The sequence below is a fragment of the Leguminivora glycinivorella genome, chromosome 3 (genome assembly GCF_023078275.1).
Source record: "Leguminivora glycinivorella isolate SPB_JAAS2020 chromosome 3, LegGlyc_1.1, whole genome shotgun sequence".
NCBI lineage: Eukaryota > Metazoa > Arthropoda > Insecta > Lepidoptera > Tortricidae > Leguminivora > Leguminivora glycinivorella.
Window position 1 is genome coordinate 17,502,456 of NC_062973.1, and position 17,693 is coordinate 17,520,148.

At 36.1% G+C, this 17,693-nt stretch overlaps 1 protein-coding gene across 1 annotated transcript in view; it reads left to right on the top strand.

Annotated features, from left to right (window-relative positions):
* Positions 1-17,693, top strand: part of LOC125224795 (tachykinin-like peptides receptor 86C) — a 125,014-nt gene that overhangs the window by 92,163 nt on the left and 15,158 nt on the right. The window contains exons 6-8 of the mRNA XM_048128252.1: positions 6,092-6,169; positions 10,124-10,274; positions 12,268-12,464. Coding sequence (XP_047984209.1) covers positions 6,092-6,169; positions 10,124-10,274; positions 12,268-12,464 — 426 coding nt within the window. The remainder of the gene's footprint in view (positions 1-6,091; positions 6,170-10,123; positions 10,275-12,267; positions 12,465-17,693) is intronic.

The following is a 17,693-nucleotide window of genomic DNA, read 5'->3' on the forward strand; positions in this document are numbered from 1 at the left end:
GAAATTTTACCTATTATTAATAACTAGCTCTTTCCCGCGACTTCGCCCGCGTACTAATCTTGTTTTCCCATACAAATTTGGACCCCCATTTCTCCCCTTTAGGAGGTGAATTTTGAAAAATCCTTAGTGCTCGTCTACTCCTTATAAGGAACCTACTCGTACGTGCTTTTGGAATCTCTAGGAACAGCGTCGCAACGTGAGATGTGTTTATTTAGGTGTAGTCACGTACTAAACAAACAGAGACAAGGAATAGTTATAGGAAGATGAGATCCCCGGCCAGTTAAACAATCTAAACTGAAGCGGAAGCACGTTTGAAATAATATTTGATTATAGCGCGTAGTTCCACGAGGGAAGCAGTGGGCTATAATCACAGAATAATATAATAAGTACTATAATGTCCATATTGTATAATATATATTTTACAAAAGTTAGCCGGTGAATCTAACCAAATCAGGAAAAATCTTCGCATTGTCGCACCAAATAAAAGCTAAGTATAAGCAAAATATTACGATTACTTGATTAGTTTTATATAAGACCGGGGTATAGACCGTGATTACCTTTTTGATTTTTGTCGAGCTCCCGATCGATATTTCGATGAAGTAGGTACACGGAAGCTCGACAAAAATCAAAAAGGTAATCACGGTCTATACCCCGTCCGTTATAAGTCTAATGAAAATAACCGTGAATTATTCAAAAATATTATGATGTTAATAAAATTCCTTTTAAACCAAAAATAAAGATACTTTTTTAAATACTTACTCATAATCAAAGTTTGTCTTGATCTTTCTTAAGAAATATTCCGCTAAGGTTCAAGTAATTATGCCGAGATTTTTCTTCGCGCTCTAATATTCAGACTTTTCATTGAATGTAGATATTTCACTTTACAATTTTTTACCTTATAATATCCATTTTCGTACCTACGTTAAACAGTTCATGATAAAAGTAAAATATTTAGTATTTAATTTATGTAACTAATTTTCTTTCCCAGATTTTTTGCTTATCCATTTTGTTTGCTTACTTTAAGCAGCAGCAATAAATAAGAAAACGTTATCATTTTTAGGTTTCCGTACCAAAAAGGTACAAAAGGGACCCTTATGGTCTGTCTTTGCGTCTGTCACATTACTTAATATCTCGAGAACTACTTATGGTATCGATATAAAATTTGGAATAGTTATGAAACTTATGAACATTTAAATAAGTACGTGCGGGCAGCGTGCGAACGGGGAAAGTTTGCGTTTATAGGAAAAATATATTAAAAACAATTTATTCCTCACACAAAATTACATTAGTAAATGTCCACTGTCTGTCCACCTGTAACAATTTCAATTAACAAACGGACTGTCGGGTGTTAATACGATTACGCTGTCAGTCACAGAAGCGTCGAGAATTGAAAAATAAAATGGTGAAAATACGGTACAAAATGTAATACCGAATAAGTAATACACATAAGCACATAACATATGTCGAAATAATGGCAAACAATATACATAATATGGTTATGACTACAATTAATTTGAACAAAATAATATTATAGATGGGAAAGTGTGTGTGTCTGTTTGTTTGTCCGTCTTTCACGGCAAAACGGAGCGATGAATTGACGTGATTTTTAAGTGGAGATAGTTGAAGGGATGGAGAGTGACATAGGCTACTATTTGTCTCTTTCTAACGCGAGCAAAGTCGCGGGCAAAAGCTAGTAACTGATATATAACGAGAATCGTATGTAATCGTATGTATAAGGTTTTTGACTAATAAAGTTATTATCAGAATACTATTATAAGTTTTAACCATCAAATTGCATCCTTTATTGGCCAATTAAAAATTAGATTGACTCCATTAGTTAGCGCATGGAAAATTTATTTTTTCTTAAAGGTTGTATAAAAGGTTAAACAGATTTTGTATAGACGTATGAACACTCACAGTGCAAAATTAATTTAATATTTCAATGTAATGGTGGTTGTAATCTAATAGCCACAAGCCGAATTCATGAAAATAACAAGACTACTCTTATTAATATTATTTTCGTATAATTCACCGAGTCTCGATAACAAACCAATTTTGACATATTAGTAATACCAAGTCTATTGGGCATAACATCCCTCTTCAGCGCAAAATACCAAAAAACTAAAAATATTTAGAAGCGTAAATCTTTAGACACTAACATGACATCGGCATCGCGGTTCTTCCACAATTTTTAGAGACTTACTCTAGAGGAAATTGCAAAAAATTTGGGTCTTTAACGGTTCTTTAACTTTGATGTAAGGGTGAAGTTGAAAGCAGAGCTATGCTGTATACAAATAGTAAATGCACTTTATGATGCTTAAAAGAATATAGACGATACAAATATCGACATTAAAATAATGTTACATTATATTTACAAGACTAGAAGAGACGAGAATCTTAGTCAATATTGTACTTAATTGTGTGAGAAAGTTTTCCAATTTAGTGCGTTTTCACATAATCTGATCCGATATTGAATGTTGGACCGATATCTCATACATTACAGGCGCCATATTGGATTTTTTTCTATTGACCTCGTTCCGACATCCGATATCGGATCGGAAATGTGAAAACGGACTTAAAATTATAACGATTGGTTAAATAATCATAATACTACGGGCCGGTCACATCAAACCGTCTGTCACCGTTAAAGCTTTCGTTAAATTTTATGGTATGGGAAGTTCCATAGACATAGTCTGCTTCGTGACGATGATGTGTCTGTCAAATGTGGTTAATGCAACAGGCCCTAAGAGTTTTTCCTCTATCAAAACTGTAAACAATTTCAGTTTGTGTGCGAAAAGCGGAAACAAGAACGTTTGTTTACAACTACGAGTAAAACCAGTACCTAAACTGCACCAATTCAATCTGCACGGTAAAAGTTTTGTTCTCAATTGAAATCACGATTCGTGCTTTCCACAATCTAATAGGTTTGTGTTTCGTTTACCTACTTGGTTCTTTAATTTTGAAGACACTCTACTCAAAATGAAAGTATTTTTATCTCATATTATGTCTTACAAGAAAAAAATATTTATTAACGGAAATAAAATAATTACAATTAAGACTTATACTATGTATATAAATAACTAAATAAATTAATAATTACAAATAAAATTAGAAATAAACTACTCACTAAATCCACTCCGAGTCCCTCCAGCTGCAAAGGAGCCCATCACGCTCTTTTTATCTTGTCTTACAAGAGGAAAATTTCAATTAAGTAGGTACTTTAATTATTTTCCTCCTCAACCTAAATTATTACAGTTATAAGCTTTAATAAAAATTTATTACTCAATGCTTCAATTTGTCAGGCTCTCATGCCCCCCTTAGCGAATGCCGGGAAAGAGCAAGGACGATAATGACACAGTGCTTCGATATTCCTCATTTAGCATGTAAAATCGCTGTCAATAGAAATTGTCAACAATGTAAACAAACCATTATATAAAATATCAATATTTTAGCACAATTTTATTATTTTAAATGTTGAGGATCATAATGTGATATGAATTGATTAAATAACACATGGATTTAGCCAGTATCTGATGAGTTAGAATGGAAATTAAATACATTTTGACTACAAGGTTTGTTTACATTGTTCACAAGTTCTATTGACGGCGACTTTATTGTATACTAGCTTTTTCTCGCGCTAGAAAGACACAAAAAGTAGCCTTTGTCACTCGCCATCCCTTCAACTATCTCCACTTAAAAAATCACTTCAATTCATAGCTTCGTTTTGTCGTGAAAGACAGACAAACAAACAGACACACACACTTTCCGATTTATAATATTAGTATGGATGTTTGTCACTAGTCCACTCTAATAAAAAAAAAAGAAACTATACACTTGAAAATACAATTTCACTGACATATTACAGCACGATACCGAACCGTTATTAGATACATAAAAAATCAGTGCGTGGAGTCCCACCGCGCATAAAGAAGTGAAACTTCCTAACATAACCTCAAAAACATTTTTCCAAGTGACTATCACGTTTTTGCGTCCAGTTACGTCCATCTTTTTACTGTTTTAAATATTTTAAATTGCTATTTGCTCAAATTATTGAAAAAAATAAACAAACTCATTTTGCACTCGATCTAAATATGTGTACACATTCCAACCAACCATTCCACCATACAAAACCATTCTGGGCATTCTGTTCTGTCACTGACTGAGTGAATAAGTGAATGAATGGAATGAGTGAGTCGCGTTGAGACAGAATGTTGCGCGCTGAGTGAGCGGCATTCCACGCAAAGTAACAATGACTGAGTGTTACGCGCTGTCAGTTGGAAGTCTCATTAGAAGTTTCACTACACTACACACACACAAAAACACCCATTCAGTGAAAAACAATAAATATAGGTTTTAAGTACCTAATATAACATTGAAAATGAAAACAAAATAACTACTGATGCAGATGAATAAATGCTTTATAACTACAAAACACAATTCGACATACACGATTCCACAACCAACCGATTCAAACATTCGAGACAATAGTTATATCGTATTATATGGGCATCTATTTGCTGATATTGTTACCGTATCTGTTCATATCGTTAAGCGAATAATATATTCCATAATTTTATTCCATTTCAATTATTTAATTCAACCAAGAACGTCACTGATAATATTGATAGATCGTATCCATGACATTATACGTGACAGTTTGTTAAAGAACATTACATTACATTTACGTCTTGTTATACAAGCGAGGTATATAGTTATACAGAATCAGCAAAGTGTGCTCGTCAAGTATAATAAGACTTTTAAAAGAGCCCTTGAGGCCTAGTGACAGATTTAATTTATAAATGGAACATAGCGTTTTAAAATTCTCAAATATTTAATCAAAGTATGTGGATTACAATTTCTGTGAAATAAAATACTCAGTCAAGACACACTTTTAAAACGGGAGGGTTTATTATTTGATTTGGCGTGCCTAAATGCCCCGTTTCAGTTTATAAGCGTAAGCTTTTATTAACTTTGTCAGCCGTTTAATTTCATTTAAATTGTTCAAAAGAACATCATCAAATAACGCGTTTACTTCGAAGTCCTTTTGAAGTAGGTAAATAAACAAATTAAAAATAACTTCTGAGTCAAATACCAAACAATTCAAAGCTATCTTATTTCGCTAAAAATCACTGCTTTATTCAAATTTTAATATAAATCCATTATGATTTTCTATAAGTACCTATAGATTTTCACATTCAAGTGACGGCCTATTTGTAGTTTTACCTTTGTTACATATTTAACTATAATACCCATTGGAAGTTCTAATATAAAATATGTATAAAATAACTGAATGAGAAACCAATATAACGTTGCCTAGTAGTTATAAAAACAAAATTCATTTAATATCATCAGTAATTACAAATTAGAAACAAATTATTCTAAATAGGGTGTATTTCCTAATAATTTCTTTATTTATTTAATAAAACATTGTACGTAGAAACTTAAAAATAAGTACATCGTCCCCCAGAACAGTTGAAGACCAAACTTTGACACTACTTTAGAAAACAAAAGAAACTTACTTTAAAAAAAAAAAAAACAATACATTGTGTCGATTTCCGACAAAAAGTACCACTTCATCGCTGTCAATAAGGACGTTTTAAAAGGTTATGAACTGAAGTTAAAACTCAGTATACTTAATTATATTCTTTCGTAGAATATAATTTGTCGGGATAAATTTCCGTATATTTTTGTTTAAAATTCCATATAGCGTGTTGCCGCGCGTCTACACAAGTCACAAGTTTTTTAAAGTGGTATTGTCTTTAACTTTATTATTTTGCCGAGACAAATGACAGAAATGTTAAAGCTATTGTTACTAAAGACGAGAAACGGCTCAATTACCAGCAAAATTACTTACTGATGACCATCATTAGTGATTCTCATCAAGGCATTCAGAACAGTTAGTTGGGCGATAAAGCTTGTGCCCAGATTGTTTAATTTCAGTATTGTAGTTAATTGTTGGGTATGTCGTGTCTTATATTTTATAGCAAAAGCTTCAAGAACTATTTTCCAAATCTAGGTTTAATGGCTACACTATTGTCTTGAACATATAATTTAGATTGTCAAGGTTATAATTTCAAAATATTGTTGGCAGGTCTAAAGGGACACTTAAGACGGCGTGCTTGCTCGCTTGGCCAGACGGACTACCAGACGTATCATACATGGACTTTGTGTAAGTATTTTTCACATGTATGTAATCTGTCTATTACCGTCCTACACGCATGGCCCTCTAGACCTTTCTATGAATCACCATTTCTACAATACAGTGCCAGAAGCCATTGAAATCGTAAGACTTCGAAATTTCAATCGAGGCGAAGTTATAAGTACTCATAAATATAAGCAGAAAAGATTATCGACAATCAATAAATCGAATATCGTTAGTGTTGTGTCGACACAGTACTATATCCCTGGCGCGCAAAGCATTCAAATTAAAAAAAAAATCAAGGACGAGTTCGGAAAACTTGGGTTCAATATTTGAGCCAGTCTTCTCTGAGACCACGGCGAGAACGCCGTGCCCGAAAAGTTGGTGTTTAGTTGTAAAGTACCTACTTATAATTGTTTTTAGCATCTAGTCCGGGATATGAAAAGGCTGTCCGTGCGCCGCAGTTGCGACTCACAATAATACTACACATTGCACTTATTACTTACAAAGAAATCCTTTACACCTCAATCAATTTACAGCAAATTTGCGTTTGTGGGTTATTTTTTCATGGAATGTTCCCGAAGCTTGGGAGGCCTTACTGTAAGGTGGCTTTAAATAGGCGTGGCAGTGACTCGTCCAAGTCAGTTAATTAATCCTCCACGAGGCTTATGTTACGCGTAATTAAAACGTGATTGATGGACCTGGACAATTTATTGTTCTCTCGAAAGTCACTGAACCAATGTCACATTTATCTTGACCAGTAAACAAAGAATGTGTTTGAACAAATAATAATTGTAGAATATTATTACTTTGCATCTATTTTTTAAATATTGGCGCGGTTTGAACTTTAAGATAAAAATATGTCTATAGTATCGAATCGAAAAAAATAATGAGACTAAAATATCGTCAAAAATACCTACAAGTAGTACAAGTATTAAATACAGCATCCTACATTTCGGCGACCTGCAAAAATGCCGGGGTGGCTGCTGACGCCTGAGTGCGCTTTAAAACAAATAAATAAAAATACAGGGCTGGCTGGTAGAAAATACCATGCAGCTTTGTGAAATCCACCTTTTGCACTTAACAGTATATTTTTTACTATTTAATGTGCAAAATTTCTGGGTTATTTTATTTCAGTGCCATATTTTGTTAGTATAATCAAACACTAAAGATTTTTCTGATTTTCCCGGAGGTTGATTAGTAGATAATTCATTATAGCACTAAGTGCTGTAGTTTAAATAAGTAAATTCATTACAGATTAAATAATTAATAAACCCTGGTACAATTAATAGCGTATCTCATATGCCGTAGAAATGATTTGCCTTATAAAAATGTTATACATTTTGTAAGCTATTTCGCAAATTGATAATCAGCCGATCGCTCAGCGTTGGCAGCGTTCCAGACAGAATGCAGTACCTCAGCCTCACATGTAACTTGAGCTCCATAAAGCAGTATAAGGTTTCCATCATTGTGGCACATAACACGTTTTCTTAATAAGACGGTATGTATGCAACATGACCGAGAAAGCTTTGAATAATGAAAACACAACAGCTAGTGAGGCCAATCGGCGTGAAAGTTGTTTTTGCAAGCACCATTTATACTGAAGCATGTATTATGCGGCTGTGACGTGACCAATTACGTTATTTTTTAGCAAACACGTTACGGACAATATATGTACCTAATTACTATTTTGCACCTTAGATGAGTTCGGTGACACTTCCAATTCTGAATTACGCATACTATGTTCGCGTTCAATGTGAGCAGATTACAAAAAAAAACTCGAGAGCAATGAGAAAACAGTGTAACAAAAGAACACTGAATCATTCCACGGGTCTGTCCCTTGAGAAGACAGTGAATACCTTTACGAGTAGAACAGCGTTTGTTTTTCATTTTATAGTTACAGAGATACTATAAAATTTAGACACATACATATGTATATTCACGCCTGATTCACAATGAAGAGATTACGGAATGTCATTTGTTACGATCCAAACAAACCACTTTTGCTTCTGGTCTCTTTCATAACTTTCCTCATAGGTACAGTCAACCAATTGGAACCCTAGGCCACTCTACAACCATGTCAAAATGACAAGCAGTAAGAGATTTATTACAATCTGTTTTTAACGTCACTATGACATAGTTCTACAGTGCCCTAGGTTTACAATTTGTTGACTATCATACACGCTCGTTGATTTTTGGTACAGTAGTAGGTACCAAAAACCGACCAAACATATCTATTCCGAATATACGAAAAGCCATTAGTTATTCCGTAGTCAAAACAGTTACAATGCTTCTTCTTTGTTACTTTACACTATGTGACAACGTTATATTTAACCCAGTGCGGCCCAACCCGTTTAATATTTTACCAGACGAGGCTAGAACGAACTCGAGAGCCTATATACAGTTGCACTACCGCAATATTAAATGAAATGTTATTTTGGTGCGGCGGTTCCAGAGACGGAACAACAAGGAAACTGACGGATCCAGTTTGGTACTAAAATGAGAATAGATTTCTCAAACAATGAATTGAATTGCAAAATGTTGTCATTAAGTACTTTAGTTTATTAGGCTTCAAGGTATCGCGTTTCCGGTGGAGCAATTCAAGACAATGGTAAATGTTAATTTGTTTCAAAAGGTGGCAAAGTTGTTGTTTACCGCACGTGCCAATGTTGATACACGAGGAAGCAAAAGATTCAAATACTGAAGGTTATATGATTTTTTTTCACCGATTGAAACAGAATATTTTTCACTACACAAATACGATGAAAATATTAAATAAAGAAGATCAAACTCAATAAAATTTTATCAGTAGCTTCGGGTATCAATTTAAATTTTGCATGAAATTACTTTGTGGATAAAATACAACTTTGTCATTTGTTTTCGAACTATGTTATTTATTTCATTGTATGTTTGAGAAATGCATAACAGATTTTTTTATATAAAGGGCTTGCCTGCTTCATAGTCTATAGGAACGTCTGTAATTAATTAGCCGGCAATACTAACTTCCCGGCTTCCGCAGTAATCTAATATAAAACAACTGTTCTGACTTCATCAACAATTAAAAATTGTGTAACATGCTTGAATGACGATTTCACGTTAGGCACATTCAATTAAATTACAATTACGATGTACATTGGGAAGCAACAACAATCCGATCTTTGACAATAAGTCTCTCAGCCTTGTACAGTGCGCTTTTGAAGGGGCCTTCTGATTTTAGAGGGGTAATGCTGAAATAAGACAAATTTTAATCAATTTTACGATTACGTTCGATGTCAATCAAAAGCGGTCGCCCTTTTGAAATATGCGGAGGAGAATTAGTGAATTTACCTAGCTGAATAAATATTGACAAAGTAATTAATGCTCTTTAATTGTATCGCTTAACTTCACACCCGGGTAAATACATTCTGCTATAATGTTGATTATCTTTAAAGATCCCCGTGTGGTGACGGGTTAAGAATTTCACCACCCCTTTCTTCCCGTGGGTGTCGTAGAAGGCGACTGTACGATATGGGTTAAATAGTGACGTAGGCGAGAGGCTGGCAACCTGTCACTGCAATGTCACATTTTCGATTTCTTTCAACCCCTTTTTGCCAAGAGTGGCACTGAAACTTGAGTAGTTTCATGTGCTCTGCTTACCCCTACATGGGATACAGGCGTGATAGTATGTATGTATGTATGTATGTATATATGTATGTATGTATGTATCTTTAAAGAAGACTGGATTTACCCGAGTTTGAATCTCTTGATATCCATTCCATTAAAATGTCAAAAGGGGACCGAATCGCTATTAACAACAGGGATTGCCTTTGAGGTTGGTGAGCGGGGGCAACAGCTCCGGGTCTCACGCTTGCGTGGCCCTGCCGCGAACAAATCCCTAGGAGAAGCCTATCAAAAATTTGGTGCCCGGTCCTGGCAAAGGCTGAAGCCGCCCACATTGTTCCCTGGCGTGAAAGACAGCATATAAAATATTCCATTCTTTCGCAGGTACCAAGTGTTGTTCTTCGTAGTGACGTACGCTGTCCCGATGCTGGGGATGACGTTTTTCTACTCGGCCATGGGCCGCGTGCTGTGGGGCTCGCGGTCGATAGGCGAGCTGACGCAGCGGCAGATAGACTCCATCCGGTCGAAGCGGAAGGTACCATGAGACCTGCGATACATATGCCTGTAGTTTGCACAACTGGCATGCCAGCCACGTACAAAATACTTGCATGCCAGTAATTTTGTATGCGACTGGCATGTTTGTTGTGTAAGCTACAGGTATGTATATCGCAGTCCTAATAATTGTATTGCCACCACAACAACTGGTAAAGGCTCTTTTGATACTTCAAAAAACGAATGACAAAGTTGCATTTTATCCACAAGATTGCAAGTAATTTCATACAAATTGATGCACAAAGTTAATGACCAATTTGGTGTGGTGAACATGCCTTTTACATAAGTATGGTGCTTTTTCGCACTAGTTCGCAACTTAGTAGGTATATTACTTGTCGAACTTCAATGGAGGTCCATGAATAATATGTGAGTATGTTTAGTAAAACGTCCCACTTTGTCGATTACTATAAAGCCGTTTTGTCAGTTTAATATATTAAACACACTCACATATTATATGTACTGTAAACGTCGTACGATACACGTGCGCAGGCGGAATTCGTATCCAGTGGTGAAGTGAAACGTTCCGAACCCAGTGCGCTCTCACAACGGAAAAGAGGGTGAAACGCCGGAGTGGGTTTAGTGGGTAGGGCCGTTTCTCCCCTTCTCGCCAGGAGAAGGGAAAGCAACGGCGAGTCCCACACAGCGTGCGCAACAGTATTCCCACTCCGTCAAAAAAAAAAGCGGAATTCGTATCCAAAATTTTACATTATCGCCATCCGTTTCGAATTTCCTTTGTTTCGTATTCTTAGAAATATAATGTAAGTGCTTCCTGCAAAGTGACGTACATTAAACTGATATGATGTTACATCTCAAATCCTTTGATAAAAAGGTTCGCTGAATCGCATTATTAACCTAGGCGTGAAGCTGCTTGCTGCTTAACTTAGGATAGCTATTGATATGCTAAAAAGGCTGTCATATTTCCTTTCATAAGAGATTTGTGTAGAAAATTTTCACAGGGTTTATAGAAAGTTGGGTTAAAAGAATATTTTAAAAGCTTGCTAGTATATGCTTGTAATCTAACTGAAAATAAATTTGGCTAAAAGTTTTACAACAAAAATCCGGCCGGCCGGAAAGCGTAGAATTTCAGGCCGCTGCACTAAACGAATTTATTGCTTCCCGTTCATCGAACAGAAAATTTTATTTGCAAAGTCGCGTTTCACTAAAGACAATTTAGTAATAAGTATGTACATTTTTTGTGGAGTCTGTAAATGGTTTATATTTTTATTATAAAGTGAAAACGCGATGTAATGTGTGTATGTGTAACTGCATCTCCCGCACGTTACTAATATATTTAACGTTATGTATGTATCACTTAAATATTTTCACCAAAAAAACATCATTTAATGCATTAGGTATACAAAGATACGTTTAAACTTAGACCTAGTTGTTTCCTTGCACATCCACGTGCGAATCCTGCTATGCATTAAGTGATTTCCTGGCGAGCGAGTGAAGCGTCGGCCCGTGCAGCGCAAGGCCACTTTGGCAGGCTCGCTATATGGAGTTAGGCGTAGTAGGAAACAACCAGGTGGGAGTTTAGACGTATGTTGTACTAAATGTCACGTACAGAGGCTTAAATACTAGTCGCTTATGAGTCGTCTTTGCGGAGAGGTGCAGTAGGTACACTATAGCGTTTCATATGTCTTTGCCTGACCAGAAATATAAGATTACTACGCGCCATGTTGTATACTGAACTGTCTTCCCATACATCAGAATAACAGCGCCAATATTCATATATTTCTGTTGCTAATAGTCTTATATTTCTGGTCGGGGTACGTAGCCGAATGGCACAAACGCTCACGAAACGAAACGCTCGTAGATATCTGTCTCTATCGCTCTTGCGTATTGGCGCGACAGAGCCAGACTACTTTTCACGGCGTTTCGTTTTCGTTTCGCATCGCAGAAATGCCATTCGGCTACGGCACCAGGCTTTATTTGATTTATCAAACACATGAATTCACTCACAACTTTTTTTCCAGGTTGTGAAAATGTTCATATTAGTGATAGTAATCTTCGGGATCTGCTGGTTACCGTACCAGTCCTACTTCATCTACACACACTTCAATCCGTCGATCCTGTACAAGAAGTACGTGCAGCACGTCTACTTGGGCTTCTACTGGTTAGCCATGGCCAATGCTATGGTCAACCCGATCATCTACTATTGGATGAACGCGAAGTAAGTCTAACTATAATCGTAACAATCTTGAATGATTCACGGTTAGTGTCTAATCACGGTCAATATAAGTCTATATATACTAACATCAATCCGTTTTCTGTAAAATCACAATGTTATACATATACCTATGAGTGACCAGGTTTATTAGTTTCATAATTGAATTTTCCCAAGCCATTATTTGGTTTAGATTTGGTAAAAGGTTGTTTCAGTGGCTGACCTCCAAGGGTCACGGTATAAGGATAGTCAAACAATATGGCTTTGTCTTACGGGAATTTATTTGCCAAAACAAAGCATTTATATAGAGTTTAATAATAATATATAGATCGTATTATCACTGACAGGACTATTGTAGCCAATAAGCCTGACATTGTGATAATAGATCGACTGCAACGCCGGGCAGTGCTCGTTGACATCACCATCCCCCATGATGAGAATCTCGTGAAAGCCGAGAAGGACGAGTCCAGTAAGTACCTAGACTTGGCTCACGAGATAACCGCCATGTGGGATGTTGAATCAACGATCATTGTTCCGATAGTCGTTTCAGCGAACGGTCTCATAGCGAAGAGTCTCGACCAACATCTTAAGAGACTCTCGCTAGGTGGCTGGATCAAGGGCCAGATGCAGAAGGCGGTGATCTTGGACACAGCGCGGATAGTTCGACGGTTCCTCTCTCTGCAGCCCTAACCACCGGCAGCCTTGGGCCCTGCCCCGCTGCTGGCGGCACCCTAGGTTAGGTTTTTTATAATATGTTTATATGTTTTTATATTGTTTTGTAAGTGTTTTTTTATTTTACTTTTATACTCATATTGTAAAAAGCCTAGCATAAGAAAAAAGATAAATAAAGGAAGTAATATATAGATCGTAATTTGTCGAGTAGACAGAAATCGAGTCGTAGTGATGTGACGACCCCATCGCCCACTGGTTTTACCAGTGCAATTAGTCAACGCAAGGCAGCTTGTGGCGAGCTATTGGGGAACAGCGACCCCACGACCGTACCCGAGTGCTCCTGGGGAGTTCTGTTACCCGTACCCGTTTGGTTTGCCTTGGCTGGCCGTCCAGAGTGGAGTCGTTAGGGCTACATGCCCCAGCGGTGGAAGTGAAAACTTGCATAAGACGCGAGTTGGTACAGTGGCTTAACAACCACTGGGCAGAAAGCGATGTAGACCTCTTGAAACCCTTGAGTCTTCACACCGGTGTTGCCCTTGAGCCATCATGGATCTCGCTTTTTGGGGGGCCTTGCTTGCCCGCCCGGTCCCCATCTTGCGGGGACGAGTCACCGTCTGCCGGAAGTAAAATTGGAAACCATTTTATTAGGCAGCCATCCGGTTTTTTATCCCATAGCCCAGTATTTAGTCCATCACTTTCATTCAATAGCCCAGTTCATTTTAGATACTGTTATCTCTCAAATAGGCCTTACACCCTGGCGGGTACTGCCTCTGTGTGTGTACCATGATGCGGGCAAGGGAAACCGCTCGATGTACCCCTTACATTTCATTAAAGTGTCAAAAAAGGGCCTCTACGCGTTGGCTTCGGCCCCGCGCACGCCTCCCAAAGGTCTGGAATACCAATGTAGATCGTAATAGAAACAAAGGGACCCCACTACACAGAAGTTTATATTAGGAAAAGCCATCAACTTCAAGTTATCAACTTCAAGGCGCACGCATAAATCTTATAATATGTGCATTTATTAACTTGGTTCACTCAAACGTCCTTATAGGGAAATGCGACTAATTTAAGAATGTTTATATTTCCCGTTTCTGTCCACTCGACAAATTAACTAGTCGCTTTGAAAGATGTAGACCTTCGCGATATGCTTAGAAAACGCAGAAGTGATAAACACTTAGGTACTTCATCAATTGATTCTCACAGACATCACAGTCAAGTCTCGTTGGTATTGAACGCTATACACGCAATTAGCTTACGTTTAAGTCCTTTAAATGTTGAGGCAATGATTATTTAAAAAAAAACTAGCTCAACAAAAATATTATTTATTCATATAATCACAGCGGTCACAAAAGAAGATAGCCGTATAAGGGAACAAAAAATGCCCCTGACGTTTTTAGTTAATGAATCTATTTTTTTACATTAATGTGTCATCTCTTTCCGTACTATTTTTTTTTTTTTCAAATGAATTGGGTTGGAGCAACATGGTGATTTTTTTAATAATGTTTATGTTACACATCTACGAACAATATTGAAGAGGTAAGCTGGCTAGTCATGGAAAACTTTTCGCACCACATCCTGTACAAGTATGTAGGTACATAACCCAATCCAAGTTCTTACAGACTCACGTTGGGCGCCAATTTAGCCGGCTAGCCAGCGGAGAAAATAAACTAAGGATCTTCCTGCAAACAATGTCAGATCTTTTTTTATCTTATTGTTTATATATTCTGTTTATATTACATTATCCCTTTAACCGTAACCCCCCTTGGTTACCTTACTTGGTTTTACTTTTTCCATATAGTGAATTCCAAACTCAAAATCAAAATCGAGTAGTTTTTTTTTTTAATTATTTATTTTCTTTATTGTATACATTTACAGGTATGTTTAGCTACCTATTTAAAAAGTTGTAAACAACTCAGGCGACGGTAAAAAATCACTGCGCTAGAATATGCTTGAAATCATTTAAGTAGTTGAAATATGTTGATAATGAAACTGCTATGATACGGCTACTAATAAGATTTATCTTGAGATTATTTGATTAATCAAACCTAAGTACCTACTTAATTTATTATCGTAATATTAGCTATTACTTCAATTTAGTCAAATACATATTTATGTAACTCGATATAGACATATATGCCCTAACCATTTATTAACTGGATGCTCAACATGTTTCGCTCCATAACGAAAGTTTTTGTTATTCTAAATTGGCTCGGCAGGTTTCAATAAAAAAAAATATAATAAATTTAGAGAAAATTCGTGAAAAGGTTTTCATAAGCTGTTGCCTTCTTTGGACCAGAGTCACCTTCATTAGACCACAAAGTTGCCACCAATGAACTTAGGAAATTTAGACCAATGGTCCAATCAAGGAAACTTATGGAAATCGACAAAAAATATTTTTTTAATGAAATATTATACAAATTTTATAATAAAAATATACTCGTATATATTCTTTTCATATGTACTAGTTATTTCTTACATATTGTCTATTTGCGGGCTACCTAATGATTCTCCGACAATTTTTTAGCCGATTATTGATTCGCCGACAACGATTCGCCGAATGCCATTTAGCCGAATAATCAAACTATCGCTGTCACTTTCGGTCGAATAACGTTACGTAGAATCTTGGTTCGCATACAGTTCAGTTCGCTTCTGTGCAAATTATGCGAACTATCATTGGACATATATTATTTCTTTGCAAAGCAATATTTTCGTATAGGCCACGTTTAGTCGATTAACGTTTCACATTTTATACATTGTTAAAATATTTTCGAATGAATGAATTATCGCTGTTGTAAAAAAATTACGCACTTAATAGACACTTTTTTTTCTTAAACAATGTATAATGTGATTTTTTAACATTATGTTCTTGAACAGAAAAGTGCTAATTTCCGAATGGGAGAACTACAATTTTAAATGTATAAATTTGGTGAGTTGAAAACAACAATACATAATTTACTAAAATTAATCCTTAGAATCAGAACATTTTGACACGTTGAAATAAATGTGAGTTTCTTATAAACGATCTAACAACTAGATTTTTGAATGCGCAGAACAGTTTGTACGCAAGTTCCAGCCAACTCACCAAAAAAAAAACCAAATGATCACTCGACCTATTGTGTTTCGACCAAATTTTTGTCGGCCAATTTTTACAATTACAAAATGATTATTCGACGAAAAGTCAATCGGCGTATCAAATTTCTGCTTACCGACTCCGTTTACGAACGAATATTATGCGAAATGAGAGTCTTCCAATCGTTGTTCGGCCAAAAAAGATGTCGGCGAATCGTTGTCGGCGTACCGAAAATCGGCGTATTTTATTTCGGAATATCAATCGGGCACCCTATTTGCGCACGGGTGAATAATACTAAAAAAAAAGTTGCCATTATTGGACCGGTCCGATGAAAGATCCCACAGGTGGTCCATTGATAGCAACTAGGTATCACATCACAAATAAAAATATTAAAAAATAGAGAAAACAAATACCTGGAAACTGTTGTTTTAAATTTGCTCATTAATAAATATTTAAGCATTATACGTCAACACATAAATTCAATTGTCCATGTATTTATACTTTCGTGATTTTATTCCTTCGCGTAATTTAACTTCAACAGCGCACGAAACACACTTGGACGCGTCACTCTTTTCCGGAAGCGAGGCGCGACTGAGGTTACAGGGTGGCCCAAGGTGAGGCCTAGGGTGACCTTTTACCTTACTAGATTCCATCTAGCACGATTAGATTTTGAAATATTGAAGTGGTTCAATCAAAGCACTGGTCCAATGATCGCAACCTTCCCCTACTATATATAATTGCTTCTCAGACATTTGCCCACCAACCCTTTCATATTTATTACAAAATGGTGGAAGTTTTTAATAGCAAAAGACTAACCTGTTATTTCTAAGGCTACGTTACTTTTCGCCATTAAATCTTCATCTGGACACTTTTATTTAATAAAACGCAGATAATACTAAAAAACTTGGTAAACTTGGCCTAACGAAGCTTTAAATATTTTTAGTTTGGATCTTTTCGCTAATTAATAACATTTAATTAAAGGTAAAGAAAACAGTTTTAACCATTGTCTTGGCGAAGCTAAAAATATTTTCTATTCAAATAGATGGTGCCCGATTGATATTCCGACATAAAATACGCCGATTTTCGGTACGCCGACAACGATTCGCCGACGTCTTTTTTGGCCGAATAACGATTAGAAGATTCTCATTTCGCATAATATTCGTTCGTAAACGGAGTCGGTAAGCAGAAATTTGATACGCCGATTTACTTTTCGACGAATAATCATCTAGTAATTATAAAAATTGGCCGAAAAAAAATTGGTCGAAACACAATATGTCGAGTGATCATTTGGTATTTTTTTGGTGAGTTGGCTGGAACTTGCGTACAAAGTGTTCTGCTGCGGATTCAAAAATCTACTTGTTAGATCGTTTAATAAAGGTAACTCGCATTTATTATTTATATTAATCATTATGTTCTGATTCTAAGGATTAATTTTAGTAAATTATGTATTGCTGTTTTAAACTCACCAAATCCTTACTTTTAAAATGTTTAGT